The sequence below is a fragment of the Procambarus clarkii genome, chromosome 32 (assembly GCF_040958095.1).
Source record: "Procambarus clarkii isolate CNS0578487 chromosome 32, FALCON_Pclarkii_2.0, whole genome shotgun sequence".
Lineage (NCBI taxonomy): Eukaryota > Metazoa > Arthropoda > Malacostraca > Decapoda > Cambaridae > Procambarus > Procambarus clarkii.
The window spans coordinates 18,085,017-18,109,221 of record NC_091181.1 but is presented as its reverse complement, the minus strand read 5'-3'; the positions used below and the strand labels follow the sequence as shown (position 1 = coordinate 18,109,221).

The 24,205-nt window shown below is 44.6% G+C and overlaps 1 protein-coding gene across 2 annotated transcripts in view; it reads right to left on the bottom strand.

The window, feature by feature from the left end:
* Positions 1-24,205, bottom strand: part of LOC123759291 (isatin hydrolase) — a 115,878-nt gene that overhangs the window by 10,170 nt on the left and 81,503 nt on the right. For both annotated transcript variants that reach the window (XM_069334978.1, XM_069334979.1), the window contains 3 exons: positions 21,500-21,624; positions 15,619-15,825; positions 13,096-13,283 (listed from right to left, as the gene is read on the bottom strand). In XM_069334978.1, the coding sequence (XP_069191079.1) occupies positions 13,096-13,283; positions 15,619-15,825; positions 21,500-21,624 (520 nt within the window). The remainder of the gene's footprint in view (positions 1-13,095; positions 13,284-15,618; positions 15,826-21,499; positions 21,625-24,205) is intronic.

Sequence of the window (24,205 nt, the reverse complement as noted above, 5' to 3'; positions counted from 1 at the left end):
GAGGCTGAAAGCTGACCAACGGTATTGGACAGGAGTGTTGGTTTGTTATTTAAAATCTTCTTTGATCCCAATATTTGTGAAATTGTGCTCCAAGTTTTTTTAATGTTGCTCTTTATTTGGGTAAATTTATCTTCGTAGTATTTAGTTTTGGCTCGTCTAATTATTTTAGATAGCAATAACGAGTAATTCTTTAAGAATTCTTTGGAGACGGTTCCTAACCTATACTTCTTCTCAAGGTCATGTTTTTTATTAATTGATTTAAGTATTCCCTTTGTAAGCCAAGGATTGTTAAGCCTTTTGGTTGTAACTTGTTTCGTAAGCATAGGACAGTGGGTGTTATAGAGGCTGAGAGTTTTTTGAAGAAAAGATTGCACTGCTAGGTTGATGTCCCCTATGTTACCTAACTCGGACTCCCAGTTGACATTAGCAGCAGCAGTTATAAAATTGTGTATAGCAGTTTCATTGTGCAGCCTAAAGCTGAACTCCCTTGTCTCTAGAGGTGGTTTGTTAATGTTAGTTAAGAGAAATGTGGGGTAATGGTCTGTAGTGCTTTCGGTGATTATACCTGAAGTAAGCGGAGAGGTTATGTTGGTCCAGATGTGATCTAGAGTCGTGGCAGTACTATCAGTGATTCTAGTAGGTCTAGTGATTAAGGGTATGAGGAAGCAGGAATTCATACAGTTGAGGAAGCTAACAGCAGTAGGGTGTTCAGGCTCGCAGAGGTCAATATTAAAGTCCCCTGCGATAATTAGATGGTTTTTGTTCAGTGTGTTATCTAGTATTAGATTTCTAAGGTTTGAGTTGAATTCGGACACATCTGTGTTAGGAATTCTATAGACTGCGCCCACAGACAGGACAGACTCGGCACCCTTGACTCTGAAACTGGCGAAGATATACTCCCCACAGCAGTCTCTAGTTCTAATTTCTTTTAAGCATGTTAGTTCTTGGTGGTAGTAAAGAGCAGTACCACCACCTCTCTGAATTTGACGACAGTTGTGAATTGCCGAGTAGTTAGGCATGTTAAAGAGTTGAGTAGTATCCTCTTTTAACCATGTTTCAGTAAGTATAATAAAAGAGAATTTGTTGTCAATAGTTTCAATCAAGGCACTAACATCATCGTAGTGTTTACCTAGGGATCTAACGTTCAAGTTGATTACAGAGATATTGTGATTTTGTGTTAATACATTGTTTACATCATGTGCTGAATAATATCTGCAATTTTGATCATTAAAGTAATGATTGTCATAGATAGTGGATAAGAGGTTTAGTTCTGGGTCTATACTTGTCTGCACAAAAAGGCTGGTTGTAGGAAAACAAGGCAAGAATGGCAATTACAAAATAGAAATTTGAAACAAAAAGGGGAAAGAGAAAAAAAATATATAAACAAGACTATACAAAACAAACACAAAATTAACAAAAAAAAGAAAAATGAGGTAGCTTACAAGGGGCCAAGGGGCTTTTGAGACACAGGCAAAGCCAGGGGTACAATGGAGTAAGGGAGTATGGCGAGGCTAGGTAACCTAGGTAATAAATGACATCAAAGAAAAAAGTTGAATAATAAACATAGGCAAATTTAAGCTAAAGATTATTACCTATAAATAGTTTAGTTATGATCGTATAATTAATAAAACCTAAAGAAATATTAAAGCACTCAGTTAATTAAGTCCAATAAATGACTAGTAAAAAGTAAATTAAAAATTAATTTAAAAAGTGAACCAAAGAGACTTAGGATACCTAGCCCGCACTAGGTGACAAGGGGGTTAATTATGTTGACTCATTGAGAGTGATAATAAGGTGAGACAAACCACATTGGGTGAGGAAAGTGTTGAGGTTATCCTCATTAGCAATTATAAACATTTTACCTACTGAAGTCTTTCTCACTTTAATCAAGCCATCTCTGACGAAGCACTGATGAATCGCATCTGGGTTTTGACGACGGTTTTGACGCAGGCGGTGGAGGAGTTGCTGTCTTTTTCTAGTCAAACACTTGTTGATGTAGATTCCCTGTCGTTGGGATGCAGCTGTCCGGACAAGATGCGATTTCATGGACTGGGAAGCCAGTTTCAGGCGAATTTTCCGCTGGTTTGTCCTGATGGGTTCTTTTTGCCTACTCTGTAGGCAGCAATAATGTCTGCTTTGTTTAGAGTGACCTGCAATTCTTTTTTTAAGAGATCCTGAACTATTTCAATACACTTTTCACCTTCGCTTTCCACTGGAATATCTTGGGACGACACAACTACAGAGTCAAGCAGTTTATGCTGATCTTGTTCATCCTGGGTGACGGAACGTTGGGCGGATAATGTACTGGTACAAGCAGTCATTTTGCTGAGAGCTTCCTCTTGTTTTTTATGGCTTCGTCGGATTTCAGACGAATGTTTTCCTCACGGAGGAAAGTCATGCTGGAGTTGATCTTGGCTAGCCCTTATGTTTCTAATATCCTCGTGGAGGAGGGTTATTTCTTGTTGTTGTTGATGGAGGTTCGCACAGTTTGCTTGATTTTCAGTTTGAAGACTCATGATGATCGCATTTTGAGCCTCAAGGACTGAGCACAACTTTTTGGCCCACTGATTATCGGCCCAGTTAGGGAAATCCAGTGAGGGACCAGTAGCACGCTTGAATTTCGTAAACTGGGATGTAAGAATGGTAATAGGAGAGGATTGAGAGGACACCGCTCCCTAGCTCAATAGGGTGGAAGGGAGGGAAGCACCGCCGCCACAGGCCCCAGAGCTTCCAGAGTGAGAAACACGATGTCAGTATTTGTCGTGATGGATGCCTTGTTGGGGGCTTTGTTGATCTTATTTACCTGCACAGTCTTGTTCCTGGGGAGACATGATAGGTCGAGGATGACTGGAGTATATGTTGTGGCGGAAACTTGCGTCAGGCAGCGCGGTGGTGGGCAGCATGCACTGGTACTCACAGCCAGAGAGGATTGTTTTGAATTTAGTTTGCGATGGAATGAGTCGATTTGGGTTGGTTACTTTGATTGTGCTATGACATGCTTGGACTCCATGTACTTAGCTGCCTGTGGGTGGCGGTCTACATCATCTGGGGGTAGTTTATGGGCTGAAATACAGCGTAGAGTGAGGAGCGTAGCGTGCACTCAACAGCGTCGGCTGTGTATATCTCTGTAGTAGTAGTATTAGTAGTCATCCATCAGTCTCAGGAGACTATGGAGTTGCGCTCTGGTTATCGGTCTGGAGTGACCTCTCCAGGGTGCAAAGCCAGGGTAGGTTGATGAACCCATGCAGCAGGTTCTTTCCTCCATGCAGCCCATGCACACCATGAAAAAAGGTAAGCCTGGGAATGGGGAGCCATCGAGGGGCCCACCAGAAAGAGGCTATTCATTACATGTAATGCTGGGTTTGTGGGATGGTCCCCGAGCTATCTCACCACAGATGACAAGAACACAGGGTCACATCGTGGTAAGAAGGGGTGACACCAGTAACTCCAGAGAGAGAGAGAGAGAGAGCAGCCTGGAAACATGGACCGGTACGAAGCAGTGAAAAACTAGAGGACAATGCGAGAACCAACGAACCCGAGCAAAGAGACCATCCACAAGTACAAGTGAAAATATGCCATGGTGAATTTTCATGGCACCACAGGTCCCATGAAAATCTGAGTAACTCAAGCATAGAAACCATTGAAGCCAGTCCAGCCCCGGAAGAAATTGAACCAGCGTGCATCAGAAAAGATAATCCTGTTACGAACCTGGGTTCTTAATTGGAAACCAGAGGTCAAATTGAGCTCTAAATAATTACTATACATTAATTCATAGGATTGGATCATGTGAGAAGAATACTTAATTAACAATAACATTTATATCATGGCTCCTTAACCCTGGGGTATGCATTTATTCCCAACGTCCTTGCCAAATGTAAGATGAATTTTGTTTCTCACAGAGTATTCAGACTCTGAGTTTGTTGATGATTAAATATAATATTGAACTAGTTATCAGCTATTCTTAGAACTGTTAAAGTAACCAGTACTGAATGTCGGTGAAGACTTGTAATGTTTATGGCTTTACGATCAGCTAAGTATCTGTCCCAGCAGCATACTTAAATGAGCTCGAGCGGCTGTGCTCTCTCTTCTCTCTGGCTGGCAGCTGTGGCGTCCTGACTCTTCCTGTGGGGCTCTGTCTTCCTCCTCTTCCTTTCTCCTCTCCCTTTAATCTATGTCCAAGAGAAGTACCATATTTATACATTTACCGTGCTACCTGGTTAGATATACTTATAGTTATTTTGTAGTCTAAGTCAGTGTTTTGGCATCACTAAGTGTACTCCATTGTGACTAGTGTACCACGTGGCTCATAGCTACCCAGGCTGCTTCAAGCCTTACATGTGTTTCTCTCCAAGTAGACTTTACCCTAGTTTGTAATTGTAAACCTTGCATCTTGCCTATGTGGACCAAGGTGTTTAAAGTAAGGTAGAGTGGTAAAGTAAATAGTTGTATTAATGTATATGGGGGTTATTAGAGAGTTTAATAAATAAGTTAGTATATGGGAAGTATCAATTCATCCTTTTGAAGTGGGTAGATGATTCGCTACTAGACAGCAGACCTGTAATCTAAAACATTGAATCATTAACAGGACCCTATGTTCCTTGGGGGCTGGGCCGTTATTTTAGATATGTCTTGACTCTAGCTATTGGCCCTTCACAGTACAACCACATATACCCCCCCCCCATAACAAGTGGGGGCCCGTCCGGGATCTGAAATATTTATACATAAATTGTAAAAAATTAGAGTTTTGAGGGCCGAAACTAAATTTCTTGCATTCCGCAAAACAGTTGTCTGGTAGCCTAGGGACCAGCTCAACTAGCAAAGGACACATCTTGCACTGACTGGACACCCAGCTGGATCTCTTCACGATTGAGTTAAGTGTGGCCTTGTGACAGGGGCCATGCGAATTTTTGTATTTTTTCCCAATTTTTATTTTTATTTTCACTTTCGCTATGAGCTAAAATAATTAGTGATGGAGGCTAAATTGCAGGAACTGGCAAAGACACCTTCAGTGGTGGAGATTAAGAAGCTGACCAAAGCTAACCTAGTGTTGTTAGGCAAGGAATTGGGCCTTGAGTTAAATGAAACTAGTAAAAAGTTTGTCATAACCAATGAAATTTTACAGAATTGCATAGACCAGGGCCTATTGGCAAGTGATACTTTTTTATGCCAAGCCAGTCCAGATGAAAGTGAAGCTAGTAGGATAGAATTAGAATTACAGCTGGCCCGGTTAAAACTAGCCAAGCAAGAGACAAGAGTGGAAGAACAAAATGCTAAGGTAGAGGAGCAGAGGCTCAAAACTGAGGAGGCAAAAATTAGAGGCAATGCCAATGTACTACCACCTGCCGGGAATTCAAACCCCAGGCATTATAATAAAAAGCATAACCTGCCTGAATTTTCAAAGTCAGACCCTGAAAGGTTTTTCAACCATTTTCAGAAACTGGCTATGTCCATGAACTGGCCAGAGGAAGAGTGGGTTAAAATCTTACAGGGGCAGCTTCACAGAAATAAGCTGGGAAGAACAGCTAGAAAATGCAAACCTGAACCAGTGCCTGGAAAAAATAAGCTCAGTAGCATTAGAAATATGTTCAAACCGCATACCCCTAAGAAAAAAGAGGAAGAGATGCAGATTGGAACGGGAACGTCGTTCCCTATATAGGGGAAGAAAACGAATCGCGGAACAACTTGAGAGTTGCACCCTATCTCAAGAACGGCGAAGAAGGTTAATTAGAGAAATAGAAACAATTGAACGGAAGCTACAAGAATCATACAAAACCCAGGAGAGGCAAAGAAAGCAAAAGGCCATCAGTGAAATACAGAGAAATCCGAAATATTTTTTCTCCTATGCAAAATCAAGATAAAAAACCACATCTAGTATCGGGCCCCTGCGAAAGGGAAATGGATCTTTCACCGATGACAATAAAGAAATGAGCGAGCTACTGAGGAAGCAGTACGACTCTGTTTTCAGCGAGCCATTAAACACACTAAAGATTGATAACCCAAATGAATTTTTCATGGATATGATACCAACATCAAATCATATATCAGACGTTACCCTATCCCCACTGGATTTTGAAGAAGCCATAAACAGTATGCCTATGCACTCTGCACCAGGCCCGGATTCTTGGAACTCCATACTCATAAAGAACTGTAAAAAAAAAACACTATCGCAGGCCCTCCACATTCTGTGGAGACAAAGCCTAGATACTGGCGTTATTCCTGACATAATAAAAACAGCAGAGATAGCACCACTTCATAAAGAAGGAAATAAGGCAGAGGCAAAAAATTACAGACCGATAGCACTAACATCGCACATCATAAAAATTTTTGAGAGAGTGCTAAGAAGTAAGATCACAAAATACATGAAATCACAGCATCTCCATAACCCCGGACAACATGGTTTCAGAACAGGGCGCTCTTGCCTGTCGCAGTTGCTGGACCACTATGATATGGCATTAGATGCTATGGAAAACAAACAAAACGCTGATGTAATTTACACAGATTTCGCAAAAGCTTTTGATAAATGTGACCATGGTGTTATTGCACATAAAATGCGTTCAAAAGGAATTACCGGAAAAATTGGCAGATGGATCTACAATTTCCTGACCAACAGAACCCAATGTGTAATAGTCAACAAAATAAAATCCAGCCCATCAACCGTGAAGAGCTCAGTCCCCCAGGGTACTGTGCTTGCTCCAGTACTTTTTCTCATCCTCATATCGGACATAGACAAGAACACAACCTATAGCACTGTATCATCCTTTGCAGATGACACTAGGATCTTCAAGAGAGTAGGCAACATAGAGGACACGGCAAACCTCCAGTCAGATGTAGATCAGGTCTTTCTATGGGCTATAGAAAATAATATGGTGTTTAACGAAGATAAGTTCCAGCTCATGCGCTATGGAAAAAATTAAAATATAAAAACGAAAACCACGTACAAAACTCAGGCAAATCATAACACAGAACGAAAAGGCAATGTAAAGGATCTGGGTGTACTCATGTCGGAAGACCTTACCTTTAAAGAACACAATAAAGTAGCCGTCACAACTGCAAGAAAAATGACAGGTTGGATAACAAGAACTTTTCACACCAGAGATGCTATACCGATGATGATACTTTTCAAAACGCTTGTGCTCTCTAGAGTGGAGTACTGCTGCACAATGACAGCCCCTTTCAAAGCTGGAGAAATTGCTGACCTGGAGAGCGTGCAGAGATCCTTTACTGCTAGAATCCACTCAGTAAAACATCTAAACTATTGGGACCGACTAAAGAGCCTAAAACTGTACTCCCTTGAGCGCAGGTGGGAGAGGTACATAATAATTTACACGTGGAAAATATTAGAGGGGCTGGTCCCAAACCTGCACACAGAAATAACATCACATGACACCAGAAGACATGGCAGGATGTGCAGAATACCCCTGTTGAAAAGCAGAGGTGCAACAGGTACTCTGAGAGAGAACTCAATCAACATCAGAGGCCCGAGACTGTTCAACACGCTTCCACTACACATAAGGGGCATAACTGGCCGACCCCTCACAGTGTTCAAGAGAGAACTGGATAAGCACCTCCAAAGGATACCTGATCAACCAGGCTGTGACTCATACGTCAGGCTGCGAGCAGCCGCGTCCAACAGCCTGGTTGATCAGTCCGGCAACCAGGAGGTCTGGTCGACGACCGGGCCGCGGGGACGCTAAGCCCCGGAAGCACCTCAAGGCAAGGTAAGGTTAGAGGTAAAGCCCAAGATATTTTCATAAACATACCTGCGTGCGATTGTTTTAATTATAGTAAAGTCAGGGAACGGATTTTGAGGGCATATGAAATTACGCCTGAAGCTCACCGCCAATCTTATCGCAACCTTAGGCCTACTCATAACCAACCTCTCACAGAATTTGCTAACAACCAAATAAGATTGTTTGAAAAATGGATTCGCTTGGCCAAAGCCGAAACAAATGAGGCACTCAAAAATTTACTTTTAATGGAGAATTTTATAGATAATATGCCAGAGCTGGTAGCATGGTACCTTAGAGAAAGGACGGAGGTAGATACTAATATTATGGATTTGGCCAAGATGGCAGAAAACTACCAGTAGGCGGGCAAAAGGCCCAATAATAATAATTATAGTCCAATTTGTAACAAAACTTATACCCACAGCCATTCCAGACCAGGCCATTCTAACCCTATAACTAATGCACCTTCTGTTTCTGACAAAACTAACCCTGTTAAATTGCCTAACTCCATGGCACCTAAGGGTGAACCAAAGGGAAATCCTGTTAGTAATGTCTCTTCTCCCCGACGATACTGTGGTCACTGTAAATGTTCAAACCACCCTGCTACCCATTGTTGGCAACTGAACCCAGAAAAGAGACCCAATGCTCTTGTTGTGACACAGGGCTTGAGGCCTTCGGAAGGGTTAGGGAGTAAGACCTCCAACCCACAGTGGTTGGACTTGCTTACCCCATTCTTATTGAAAGGGAGACTACTTTTGTCTGAGGGTTCTTCCTGGAAGGACGTGGTGATCTTCCGAGACACCGGTGCCATCCAGACTTTAATCTTGGAGAGTGCGTTGCAAGGTGCCAACACTCTCGACACTGGCGAGGTGGTACTGGTCGAGGGTGTCACTAGTGATACTCGAGCAGTGCCCCTCCATAAGGTTACCCTGGAATCTGATTTCCACAAGGGTGTTTGTACAGTCGGAGTCACTTCATACCTACCTTTCCCTAATGGTGATGTAATAGTTGGTAATGATTTAGCAGGGGATAAGGTAGGGGACTCCAGACTGCCTATTATGTTGCCTACCCCTAAGGTTTCCCTGGATCTACCCGTTGCAGAGAATAATGTTGTGTACCCTGCGTGTGCGGTGACCAGGTCTATGGGATTTAAATGTGAGAGCAGCCCTGTGGTTGCTAAGGTGGTAAATCCTGAGGACAAGAGGAACTTTCCGAGTGGTGAAAGTCAAGTGGACCTTGCGAACACGTTCATGGCCCGAATCGATGATGAGGCCGAGAACACTGTGGAGAGCCTACCATCACCTCCTACCGAGAGTAGTGAGGAGGTGGAGAAGAACCCTGTTGAGCCTCGGCTGATGGCATCTGTCCAAGGCATGGATGCATCCTTGAGTAATTTACAGAAAGCTGACCCCAGTCTTGCAGAATGTCATGATGTAGCTCTCTCTAAGGAGGAGATTGTAGATGCAATAACTGGGAACTATTGCAAGGATCGGATTTTGATGAGAAAATGAAGACCACAGAGCTCTCCCTTGTCAAATGAGTGGAAGATAGTAGTCCACCAGGTTATGTTGCCTACCTGCTATAGAGAGAAAGTTTTGGCAGCTGCTCATGGTGACCCTATGGGGAGACATCAAGGCATTAATATCACCTATCATAAAATTTTTAAATATTTTTACTGGCCCAAGCTGAAAAGCGATGTGGCAAAAATTTGTAACTCATGTATTCCTTGTCAGCTTGTTTGGAAACCAAACCAGATACCACCTAAAGCTCCTTGAGGCCTATTGTCGTGCTGGAGGAACCATTTTCTAATGTGGTAATGGACTGTGTTGGTCCATTACCTTGAACTAAGTCTGGTAATATTTACCTAATCACGATGATGTGTATCACGACCCGTTACCCAGAGGCTTTTGCTGTAAGGAACATCCAAGCAAAGACTGTTGTTGCTCGTATGTTGTAATTTTTGTCTACTTTTGGACTGCCTCGGGTCGTGCAAACTGACAGTGGTACTAATTTTAAGTCTGACATTTTTTAACAATTCTGTAAGGACCATGGAACAACTCATAAGGTTTCTAGCCCATACCATCCACAGAGTCAGGGGGTAATTGAGTGGTTCCATCAAACACTAAAGCAGATGTTGAAGACATCGTGCGAGAGTTCATATAGATTTTAGAATGAGAACCTCCCTTATGCTGTTTGCTGCTCGAGAGGGGTTACAAACTTCACTGGGTTGTTCTCCTTTTGAGTTAGTCTTTGGCCATATGGTTTGTGGACCCTTACAAATGTTACAGGAGAATCTGTTAGGGAACGTAACGTTGGCCGAAGGTTCGGCTTTCTTTGCGCAACACCACCAGAGATTCAGTGATTGCAAGGCAGCTGCACTAAATTATCTTGGGAAGGCCCAAGAAAATATGAAAGAACGAAACGATGCTAAGGCTAAGTTGAGGGTATTTCAGCCTGGTGACCCTGCCTGGTATTAAAACCACGACTGGGGAACAATGTGTCTCACAAGTTCGAAGGCCCCTATATTGTGACAGAAAAGGTTGGGGACCTCACGTACAAAGTGAGGCACTCTGACAAGCGTAACCAGGTGATGCTTGTATACTTGAACCGTCTGAAGACGTTCCAGGGCCCCAGGCCCGTCGCTCTAACCAATGTTTCCTTTTCCAGTAAGGGAGGGGATGATTGTTCTGGGGACCCAACTAATCTCATTCTCAATAATTCTAGTTCTGTGAATGCTGTGGAGGAGGGACTGTCCCATTTGCAGATGTCCCAACGTGAAGAGGTGCAGTCGTTACTTGACGAATTCTCCAGTCTGTTCGGGGAGGTCCCGACCCAGACTGATGACATCTACCATGATGTCAATTTGATGGACTACACCCCCATTCGTCTTCAACCCTTTCGGATGAGTCAGGAAAAGAAGGCCATCGTGCGGCAAGAAGTAGCCTACCTGCTCCAGCACGGCCTCATCCGGCTGAGCCAGGGCTCTTGGTGCTCGCCCTGCCTTTTGGTCCCCAAACCAGATAGCTCCTGGCGACTATTCACCGACTACCGGCAGCTCAACAAGGTGACCATTGTGGATCCCTATCTACTGCCCTTCCTAGAAGACTGCATTGACGAGATCGGAAATGCCATGTACGTCTCAAAATTCGATATCTCATGGGGAATATTATCAGATCCCGCTCACCTAGCATGCCAAGCATCTAACTGCGTTCGTAACACCCGATGGTGTCTTCGAGTATCAAGTGTTACCGTTCGGATTGCATAATGCCCCTGCAACGTTCCAGAGGCTAATGAACTCTCTGGTTGCAAAGGTACCAAATTGTCGGGCGTATTTAGATGACATTGTGCTTTTTGATAGAAATTAGGCTGACCACATAGCTAGGTTATGCCAGTTGTTTAATTTTGAAAAGTGTAAATCTAACCTTAAATGTAAAAAAGTGTCATTTTGGCCCAGGCACAGTGACGTATCTTGGTTATGAAGTGGGCCAAGGAAAAGTGTTACCTTGGCAAGATAAAATCAGTGCCATTCTTGAGTGTCAAGTGCTCTGGTCTAAAAAGGAAGTGTAACAGTTTATCGGTATGTGTGTGTACTACCACCGCTTTTGTCAGAACTTTTCCAGTGTCGTTACTCCTCTCACGGATTTGTTGCAAATGGCCGTTAAATTTAAGTGGTCAACAGACTGTGCAGAGGCTTTTAAAACTTGAAATTGATCTTAGCTTCCGCCCCAGTGCTCGCTAGTCCAGGGTTTGACCGACCGTTTAAAATTCACGTTGATGCATCTGACTTGGGTGCTGGTGCAGTGTGGTTGCAAACTGGGGATGATCAAGTGGACCATCCAATGTACTATTACTCTGTGAAATTTGACAAGGCGCAATGCAATTATTCAGTGGTTGAAAAAGAAGTATTGGCGCTAGTGTTAACATGTAAAAAGTTTGAAGTATATCTAACAGTTAATATAGTGGAAGTATACATGGACCATAACCCACTAGTGTTTAATCTAAGTCCAAGAGAAGTACCATATTTATACATTTACCGTGCTACCTGGTTAGATATACTTATAGTTATTTTGTAGTCTAAGTCAGTGTTTTGGCATCACTAAGTGTACTCCATTGTGACTAGTGTACCACGTGGCTCATAGCTACCCAGGCTGCTTCAAGCCTTACATGTGTTTCTCTCCAAGTAGACTTTACCCTAGTTTGTAATTGTAAACCTTGCATCCTGCCTATGTGGACCAAGGTGTTTAAAGTAAGGTAGAGTGGTAAAGTAAATAGTTGTATTAATGTATATGGGGGTTATTAGAGAGTTTAATAAATAAGTTAGTATATGGGAAGTATCAATTCATCCTTTTGAAGTGGGTAGATGATTCGCTACTAGACAGCAGACCTGTAATCTAAAACATTGAATCATTAACAGGAACCTATGTTCCTTGGGGGCCGGGCCTATTTATCACACTATTTTAGATACCTCTTGACTCTAGCTATTGGCTCTTCACAGTACAACCACATATACTCCCCATAACAAATCCAATAAAAGCAGGCAGATGAGAAAGTTGACTACAAAGCCCAGGAAATGATAAGAGCACAGCAGAGCATCCCAGAACTGCCACCATATCGCAAACCAACAAGCAGAGGCAACAGCCATTACCAAATGAAGTAAAGAGTCCAAAGGAAGGCCAACACTTACCTGAGCACTTAGCCCGAAGAACGGAATATATCCAAGAGCACCAGGCCTTTGAATGAAGAAGCCCGCTGGTCGGTACGCTGGTGTCGCTGTGTAATGACAGCCAATATTGTCTATGCAGTGGCTTTTCTTGCCCCCTACCCACTATATCTTTTACGTGGGTTTTCCTTCACATCACTGTAACCATATTTCCTTCTAACTATCTTCATCACTGTAATCATCGTCACTTCACCATCACACTTTCCCTCTCCTTCGTCACCTTCCCTACCCTTCACCATCTTCCTTACCTTTCATTATCTTCCTTCTCCTTCATCATCTTTTCTGCTCTTCACCACCTTCCCTTATTCATCAACACCTTCCCAACCATTACCACCTTCACTGTCATTCACGAAGTCTTCTTTCTTTCACCAGTTTCTTCTCTCACCACTTCCTCTCATCCTTGTGATCTGAGTGAGAATGGACTTTTTCATTTAGCGAGAATGGAAATTAGTTTGATTTGTAGTTTCATGCAAAGGCAGGGGAGGAGGCGGGGAGGAGGAGGGATGGGGCTCGACCCCGACCTGCCTGTGACCATCCCTGGACAAAGACCAGTCACCCTGCAAAGTTTGGTGAGGCTAGACCAAAGCTTCTGGCCCCCAACCTCGAACAGACAGACAAACATGGAATGAGAGAATATCTAAAAATCACCTTGTCTAGGTTGGCCAGGTTCTCGAGGCCGTAGATGTTGTGCTGGTAGAGTGCCACATGGGCCGGGAACCTCACAGTCTGACCCTTGTCAAGGGAGAGTGTATCGATGCCCACACCGACCACGCCCTTCTGGTAGCTGTGTCTGCTCGCGTGCCTCGCCAGCCACTCCGCCGCGCCCTTACCAACTCCTGGGGATGACAGCCGGCGTGTATTATTATGGCTGGCATGTTGTAGTGTAGCAGTGTGATGGTAGTAGGCATCCGTTAGTCTCCAACCCGTTCTCGCACTTTCTTATAGTCAATATTAACCTATTAAATACGTGCATATGTGACATACTAATTTATTGTGAATATTTTAGTTTACCTTGAAAAGCTTCATAGAAAACACCGACCTTACCTAACCTTCTTAGTATGTTAAGATAAACATCTTATTGCTTCGTAATTACAATTATTACTTAACCTATACCTAAAATAGGTTAAGTAATAATTGTAATTACGAAGCAATAAGATGCTTATCCTAACATACTAAGAAGGTTAGGTAAGGTCGGTGTTTTCTATGAAGCTTTTCAAGGTAAACTAAAATATTCACAATAAATTAGTATGTCACATATGCACGTATTTAATAAGTCAATATTGACTATACAAAAGTGCGAGAACAGGTTGCAGTCTCAGGAGGTCTCAATGTAAGTGCTGACTATTGTGATATTCACATACCTGAGAAAACATTATAGTGATGGATGTAAAGGTTTTAATGATGCAAGAGCACGTTATGCTGACAATGATAATCATATGTCAATTAATATATATATATATGTTGTACCTAAGAGGCCAAGTTAATTAACAAGCCGAATTTTCTTAAAATAATAATTATCCAATTGTTTTTCTGATGGAATGATAAAACTTTCAATTACATTATATATGATTTGATATTTTTTTTTTAAATTTAAGTCAAAATTAACATTGAAATGTAATCAAACGTAATCTAACCTAAACTAATATAATTAACGTGCCGCCGGAAGCAAGAATCAAGGAGTAGAAAGCTGGAAGTAGAGGAGGAAGATTAGAAATATTAAACTGCAAAGTTTAATATATGTTATATGTATGTTTATATATATGTTAATATATGTTCAATATTTGTTTAATAAGCAAACCACACATCAGAAGATGGTGAAACCACGACGTTTCGGTCCGTCCTGGACCATTATCACACGACTTGATAATGGTCCAGGACGGACCGAAACGTCGTGGTTGCCACATCTTCTGATGTGTGGTTTGGTCATCATATCTTCAGCCACGTTATGGTGAGTCATCATCAGCAAAGCATTTCAGTATTACAATGAAGGCAGATAAAGTAAAGAGCCTCACATAACATTATCCTGTTTGAGAAAAACCGTAGGAGCCGTGAAGAGGGTTTGAACTTATGCGTAGGGTGTTCCCACGCACATGCTTTAGCCACTACACCACGACATGGTCACAAGGATTGCAACCTGGAGTTTTACTGAACACACAAGGGTTTCCTGAAGCTTCCACTGAAGCCAGATCAGGATTTTATCACAATCCCCCATGCACTCTGGCTCTGTCATCCAGGAATATTGTACCTCGTCTTTCAATACACAGAGAGTACTCACACTAACAATGAGAAATTCAATTTTCTTCCCAGCAAATACACAACGTAACTGTTTCTATTTTCTGCTTTTTACAACTTGTAATAAAGTTATAATTTGTAATTACTTTATTACTTGTAATAAAGTAATCTTGTTATAACGTTTTTATGGTGTATTTGAACGTTGTTACAACTCGCTATATTGGATGTTACAATTAGTTAGGTGTTAAACCGTGTTTGAACGTTGTAGCAACATCGTAATTTCGTCGTGTGTTTGGCGGGTTTGCATAAATTTTCTCACTGATGCAGCCACGTTAGTTTGATTACTCTCTGTGTATTATCGTGTTTAGTAAAGCAGAAAATTATCACAGTGTACTGTCCAAGTGAATATGGAATATTTACAATGTAAATGGAACAAATTAATTTTTATGCGGATCAATTCAAGTACTTCGGCCTACCATTAATGATGTCAAGAGAAACGTTAAATATTGCAGCAAATTGTGGACCTTCAGGTAAAACAAATCCTGTAACCTGTACCGCTTACACCAAGAGCCCAGGCAATACAAACCAGAGTAATGCCATACAAGGACCTTATTATATCAATAATGGAGATAGACAATATGGGGCCAGATATAGGCTGATACCCAAAGATTACGTTCACATCCACACATTAAAATATTAATACAATTTTAAATCGATGTCTTACATCAAAGTTGAGTTTAATATTTATACTGAATTAATAAAAATTTAAAGCAGAAGCGCAGAGAAAATACTCAAAACATTTGAATATTTCTTTGTTAGACGTTAAAAATGTAACAATTAATGTAGCTATGCTTTGCATTATTTGAATGTACAAAAAGGGCAAAATATCTCGGATACATTTCGAAAAGCAATGTCAGAAGAAAAATACAATTCAATTACCCGGAAAGTTTAACGTGTTGTGCTGATCGAGGCCGGCGAAGTCCCTGATGTTCTTGACCTTCTTGGCCCAGCCAGTCCGGAAGAGGACGAGGGCGCCGTCAGGGATGGTGCCGTGGTCGCTCTCCCACTGCTCCAGGTCCCGCACCTTCACCTCGTAGTTCTTGTCTTGCGCGTTCTTGATGGGCCCCGACACGTCCACCACCACAGCTGTCACCAACCACACACAGTTACACACTCGCCTCACGCCACACAACCACTCAACTAGATGGGTCTTTACACTTAATATGTTTGGCTTCGTTTTATTGCACCATTTTGTAAACATTGGTAAGGCCAAGGCAACAACAATTATGTGTAATAAATACAGCTTAAATGAAAACAGAAATTGGCTTGGGAAGGCAGGGAGGAAACATTAATAATTAAACCTGTACCGCCTGGTACTCTACCACAGTGACTCACCTGGTACTCCACCACAGTGACTCACCTGGTACTCCACCACAGTGACTCACCTGGTACTCCACCACAGTGACTCACCTGGTACTCCACCACAGTGACTCACCAGGTACTCCACCACAGTGACTCACCTGGTACTCCACCACAGTGACTCACCTGGTACTCCACCACAGTGACTCACCTGGTACTCCACCACAGTGACTCACCTGGTACTCTACCACAGTGACTCACCTGGTACTGCACCACAGTGACTCACCTGGTACTCCACCACAGTGACTCACCTGGTACTCCACCACAGTGACTCACCTGGTACTCCACCACAGTGACTCACCTGGTACTCCACCACAGTGACTCACCTGGTACTCTACCACAGTGACTCACCTGGTACTCCACCACAGTGAATCACCTGGTACTGCACCACAGTGACTCACCTGGTACTCTACCACAGTGACTCACCTGGTACTGCACCACAGTGACTCACCTGGTACTCCACCACAGTGACTCACCTGGTACTGCACCAGAGTGACTCACCTGGTACTCCACCAGAGTGACTCACCTGGTACTCCACCACAGTGACTCACCTGGTACTCCACCACAGTGACTCACCTGGTACTCCACCACAGTGACTCACCTGGTACTCCACCACAGTGACTCACCTGGTACTGCACCACAGTGACTCACCTGGTACTCCACCACAGTGACTCACCTGGTACTCCACCACAGTGACTCACCTGGTACTCTACCACAGTGACTCACCTGGAACTGCACCACAGTGACTCACCTGGTACTCCACCACAGTGACTCACCTGGTACTCCACCCCAGTGACTCACCTGGTACTCCACCACAGTGACTCACCTGGTACTCCACCACAGTGACTCACCTGGTACTCCACCACAGTGACTCACCTGGTACTGCACCACAGTGACTCACCTGGTACTCCACCACAGTGACTCACCTGGTACTCCACCACAGTGACTCACCTGGTACTCCACCACAGTGACTCACCTGGTACTGCACCACAGGGACTCACCTGGTACTCCACCACAGTGACTCACCTGGTACTCCACCACAGTGACTCACCTGGTACTCTACCACAGTGACTCACCTGGTACTGCACCACAGTGACTCACCTGGTACTCCACCACAGTGACTCACCTGGTACTGCACCACAGTGACTCACCTGGTACTCCACCACAGTGACTCACCTGGTACTCCACCACAGTGACTCACCTGGTACTCTACCACAGTGACTCACCTGGTACTGCACCACAGTGACTCTCCTGGTACTCCACCACAGTGACTCACCTGGTGCTCCACCACAGTGACTCACCTGGTACTGCACCACAGTGACTCACCTGGTACTGCACCACAGTGACTCACCTGGTACTCCACCACAGTGACTCACGAGGTACTCCACCACAGTGACTCACCAGGTACTCCACCACAGTGACTCACCTGGTACTCTACCACAGTGACTCACCTGGTACTGCACCACAGTGACTCACCTGGTACTCCACCACAGTGACTCACCAGGTACTCCACCACAGTGACTCACCAGGTACTCCACCACAGTGACTCACCTGGTACTCCACCACAGTGACTCACCTGGTACTCTACCACAGTGACTCACCTGGTACTCCACCACAGTGACTCACCTGGTACTCCACCACAGTAACTCACATGGTACTCCACCACAGTGACTCACCTGGTACTCTACCACAGTGACTCACCAGGTACTCCACCACAGTGACTCACCTGGTACTCCACCACAGTAACTCACTTGGTACTCCACCACAGTGACTCACCTGGTACTCCACCACAGTGACTCACCTGGTACTCCACCACAGTGACTCACCTGGTACTCCACCACAGTGACTCACCTGGTACTCTACCACAGTGACTCACCTGGTACTCCACCACAGTAACTCACCTGGTACTCCACCACAGTGACTCACCTGGTACTCTACCACAGTGACGCACCTGGTACTCCACCACAGTGACTCACTAGGTACTACACCACAGTGACTCACCTGGTACTACACCACAGTGACTCACCTGGTACTCCACCACAGTGACTCACCTGGTACTCCACCACAGTGACTCACCTGGTACTGCACCACAGTGACTCACCTGGTACTCCACCACAGTGACTCACCAGGTACTCCACCACAGTGACTCACCAGGTACTCCACCACAGTGACTCACCTGGTACGCCACCACAGTGACTCACCAGGTACTCCACCACAGTGACTCACCTGGAACTCCACCACAGTGACTCACCTGGTACTCCACCACAGTGACTCACCTGGTACTCCACCACAGTGACTCACCTGGTACTCCACCACAGTGACTCACCTGGAACTCCACCACAGTGACTCACCTGGTACTCCACCACAGTGACTCACCTGGTACTCCACCACAGTGACTCACCTGGTACTCCACCACAGTGACTCACCTGGTACTCCACCACAGTGACTCACCTGGTACTCCACCACAGTGACTCACCAGGCACTCCACCACAGTGACTCACCTGGTACGCCACCACAGTGACTCACCTGGTACTGCACCACAGTGACTCACCTGGTACTCTACCACAGTGACTCACCTGGTACTGCACCACAGTGACTCACCTGGTACTCCACCACAGTGACTCACCAGGTACTCCACCACAGTGACTCACCAGGTACTCCACCACAGTGACTCACCTGGTACTCCACCACAGTGACTCACCTGGTACTCTATCACAGTGACTCACCTGGTACTCCACCACAGTGACTCACCTGGTACTGCACCACAGTGACTCACCTGGTACTCCACCACAGTGACTCACCTGGTACTCCACCACAGTGACTCACCTGGTACTCTACCACAGTGACTCACCTGGTACTGCACCACAGTGACTCACCTGGTACTCCACCACAGTGACTCACCTGGTACTGCACCACAGTGACTCACCTGGTACTCCACCACAGTGACTCACCTGGTACTCCACCACAGTGACTCACCTGGTACTCTACCACAGTGACTCACCTGGTACTGCACCACAGTGACTCTCCTGGTACTCCACCACAGTGACTCACCTGGTGCTCCACCACAGTGACTCACCTGGTACTGCACCACAGTGACTCACCTGGTACTCCACCACAGTGACTCACCTGGTACTGCACCACAGTGACTCACCTGGTACTGCACCACAGTGACTCACCTGGTACTGCACCACAGTGACTCACCTGGTACTCTACCACAGTGACTCACCTGGTACTGCACCACAGTGACTCACCTGGTACTCCACCACAGTGACTCACCAGGTACTCCACCACAGTGACTCACCAGGTACTCCACCACAGTGACTCACCTGGTACTCCACCACAGTGACTCACCTGGTACTCTACCACAGTGACTCACCTGGTACTCCACCACAGTGACTCACCTGGTACTCCACCACAGTAACTCACATGGTACTCCACCACAGTGACTCACCTGGTACTCTACCACAGTGACTCACGAGGTACTCCACCACAGTGACTCACCTGGTACTCCACCACAGTAACTCACCTGGTACTCCACCACAGTGACTCACCTGGTACTCCACCACAGTGACTCACTAGGTACTACACCACAGTGACTCACCTGGTACTACACCACAGTGACTCACCTGGTACTCCACCACAGTGACTCACCTGGTACTCCACCACAGTGACTCACCTGGTACTGCACCACAGTGACTCACCTGGTACTCCACCACAGTGACTCACCAGGTACTCCACCACAGTGACTCACCAGGTACTCCACCACAGTGACTCACCTGGTACGCCACCACAGTGACTCACCAGGTACTCCACCACAGTGACTCACCTGGAACTCCACCACAGTGACTCACCTGGTACTCCACCACAGTGACTCACCTGGTACTCCACCACAGTGACTCACCTGGTACTCCACCACAGTGACTCACCTGGAACTCCACCACAGTGACTCACCTGGTACTCCACCACAGTGACTCACCTGGTACTCCACCACAGTGACTCACCTGGTACTCCACCACAGTGACTCACCTGGTACTCCACCACAGTGACTCACCTGGTACTCCACCACAGTGACTCACCAGGCACTCCACCACAGTGACTCACCTGGTACGCCACCACAGTGACTCACCTGGTACTGCACCACAGTGACTCACCTGGTACTCTACCACAGTGACTCACCTGGTACTGCACCACAGTGACTCACCTGGTACTCCACCACAGTGACTCACCAGGTACTCCACCACAGTGACTCACCAGGTACTCCACCACAGTGACTCACCTGGTACTCCACCACAGTGACTCACCTGGTACTCTATCACAGTGACTCACCTGGTACTCCACCACAGTGACTCACCTGGTACTCCACCACAGTAACTCACATGGTACTCCACCACAGTGACTCACCTGGTACTCTACCACAGTGACTCACCTGGTACTCCACCACAGTGACTCACCTGGTACTCCACCACAGTAACTCACCTGGTACTCCACCACAGTGACTCACCTGGTACTCCACCACAGTGACTCACCTGGTACTCCACCACAGTGACTCACCTGGTACTCCACCACAGTGACTCACCTGGTACTCTACCACAGTGACTCACCTGGTACTCCACCACAGTAACTCACCTGGTACTCCACCACAGTGACTCACCTGGTACTCTACCACAGTGACTCACCTGGTACTCCACCACAGTGACTCACTAGGTACTACACCACAGTGACTCACCTGGTACTACACCACAGTGACTCACCTGGTAATCCACCACAGTGACTCACCTGGTACTCCACCACAGTGACTCACCTGGTACTGCACCACAGTGACTCACCTGGTACTCCACCACAGTGACTCACCAGGTACTCCACCACAGTGACTCACCAGGTACTCCACCACAGTGACTCACCTGGTACGCCACCACAGTGACTCACCAGGTACTCCACCACAGTGACTCACCAGGTACTCCACCACAGTGACTCACCTGGAACTCCACCACAGTGACTCACCTGGTACTCCACCACAGTGACTCACCTGGTACTCCACCACAGTGACTCACCTGGTACTCCACCACAGTGACTCACCTGGTACTCCACCACAGTGACTCACCTGGTACTCCACCACAGTGACTCACCAGGTACTCCACCACAGTGACTCACCTGGTACGCCACCACAGTAACTCACCAGGTACTCCACCACAGTGACTCACCAGGTACTCCACCACAGTGACTCACCAGGTACTCCACCACAGTGACTCATCAGGTACTCCACCACAGTGACTCACCTGGTACTCCACCACAGTGACTCACCTGGTACTCCACCACAGTGACTCACCTGGTACTCCACCACAGTGACTCACCAGGTACTCCACCACAGTGACTCACCTGGTACGCCACCACAGTGACTCACCTGGTACTCTCCAGAGCCTAGAGAGAGGGATGGCCTCAGTGGACCAGCCGTGCTGAGCAAAGTTGATGGGGGCGTCGAGGTGTGTGCCGGAGTGCTCAGAGGCGCAGAAGTCGTTCACCTCCTGCCTGCTCCCCGGGGCACAACGCTCTCAGTAATTATTAATTATCATTAATATGACAATATCTGCATATAAATAATCACAATAAACAATGTACGCTTATAATTAATCATGATAACAGTGTACGCTTATAATTAATCATGATAACAGTGTACGCTTATAATTAATCATGATAACAATGTACGCTTATAATTAATCATGATAACAATGTACGCTTATAATTAATCACAACCGTCAGTAGGACTCATTAATCCATTAATGAACAAGTTTGATTTTTTGTTTGTACATAGCCGACCATGAGCTCTCTCTTATCAATAAGTTCTTACGGTTGGTTGTGGTCTATTTCATTACTTCAACAGCCCATTGTTGAGGGAGTCCGTATAATAACGACGAGGACATATACCGACGTACATATACCGACGCACAACGCAATTAGAAACTAAAAATCAGTACTATTGAGTTTGGATAAATAGGAAAAATTTTTATATTCATTTTGCAAATACAAATTAAACTAACCTAACCTTCCTAGGCCTAATTAACGTTATCTGAGGGCTAATATAGTACATATGTGTACTATACTAGGCCTAGGATTATATGTTTGATTTTTAGCTTAATATTTTTCCGATTATAAACTGAAGAGTACCAAATTCCACTATCTAATTGCTTAGTACATAAATCTTTGTACTATGGTGAACATAGTTACATAAAGTACTATCTGAACAGGAGGATGGCTTATATTTTTTGGATGCACGAAAGACCCACTTTGTTTAGTTTATTATTTATCCGTCTTCAGTTAGAATGGCAAAAGCCTATTTAGTTGTGTGCGGCTTTTCATGTACTGTGTTGTGGGGACTGACTCACTGAGGTGTTTCTCCTCCCAACACGGCGTCAGTCCACGTCACAATGCTGGAAGTGACTAAGGCATGTAACACATATGTGTGTTATATTTAACACATATGTGTGTTACATTTAACACATATGTGTGTTATATTTAACACATATGTGTGTTACATTTGCGGTAGTGAGTGCTGAAAGCGAACACTTAGAGAGACACAAGTCAAATGTATGAGTTCTGTGTATATCTATATAAATCTATATAAATAAAAATGGATATGTTCGTTTGTGCATAACCGCTAATCTCCGAAAGTTCTTCACCGATTGCTTTGACATTTTCACACAACATTCCATTCGCATCTGTGTAAGTTTTTATATACATACTATAGATGTCACGTCTGTGACGGTAAAAAAAAATGTTTTTTTTTCTGAAAAACTTTTTTTTCATGTGTTATTTAATTGAGGGAAATCTTCGAAACCTCTTTACCGATTGCTTTGAAATTTTGAGACAACGTTGCATTCAAATGGGCACGTCTTTTTATATACCTACTATATAGATGCCACCCCTGTGACAGGTAAAAACATGCGTTTTTGAAAAACAGCGCCATCTGTTGCACATAATAGCAACACATGCTATACTAACTATGTTGCGATTCCATTTCAATGTTTCTGATTTCATTGATAAATTGAATTTTCATAAATTTCGATTTATTTTAATTTTGATTTAATTATTTTGTGTGACATTGCCTTGAAATTGAGCTGTGTTGTTTACCATACCATTTATTTCGTGAGTATAGTTTTTTTTTTTTTTTACATATTTTCATTTCGTGTTTTGAACAGTTTTTCTTATATTTCAGTGATGGGAACATCTGGGGCCAGATTCACAAAGCAGTTACGTAAATACTTACGAACGTGTACATCGTTCTTCAATCTTTGATGGCTTCGGTTATATTTATTAAACAGTTTACAAGCATAGAAACTTGCCAATCAACTGTTGTTATTGTTATAAACAGCCTCTTGGTACTTTGGAGCTCATTAACTGTTTAATAATAGTAAACAAAGCTGCAGAATATTGAGAAAAGATGTACAGGTTCGTAAGTGTTTGTGTAACTTCTTCGTGAATCTAGCCCCAGACCATTTGATGTTCCCAATTTTCTGATGGGAACATCAGATCATTTGATCTTCAGACGAGGGAGTGGGGAATGGTATGAACGACGAGGGGACGGGAGTGGGGGATGTTGGGGAGGACGAGAGGATAGGGGATAGGGTAAAGGTGGAGGAGGACAAGAAGACAAGGGAGTTGGGGATGGTGGGGACGAGGGGAATGGAAAATGGTTGGGAGGACAAGGAGATTAGGGAGTGGGGGATAGTGGGGAGGACTAGGAGACAGGGAAAGGTTGCTGTGCATGCTGAGCCACAGCAACGCATGGCCGGGTACAGTTAGTAGATAAATAAAAACGTAAATGTTCGTTTGTTCAAAATCGCTAACCTCCGAAAGTTCTTCACGATTGCCTTGAAATTTTCTCAAAACATTCCATTTACATCTTAGCGGGTTTTTATATACATATTATATTGATGTCATGTCTGTGACGGGAAAAAAACATGCTTCTTTTGAAAAACTGTGTTTATCAAAAGGGGCCTCGTAGCCTGGTGGATAGTGCGCAGGACTCGTAATTCTGTGGCGCGGGTTCGATTCCCGCACGAGGCAGAAACAAATGGGCAAAGTTTCTTTCACCCTATGCCCCTGTTACCTA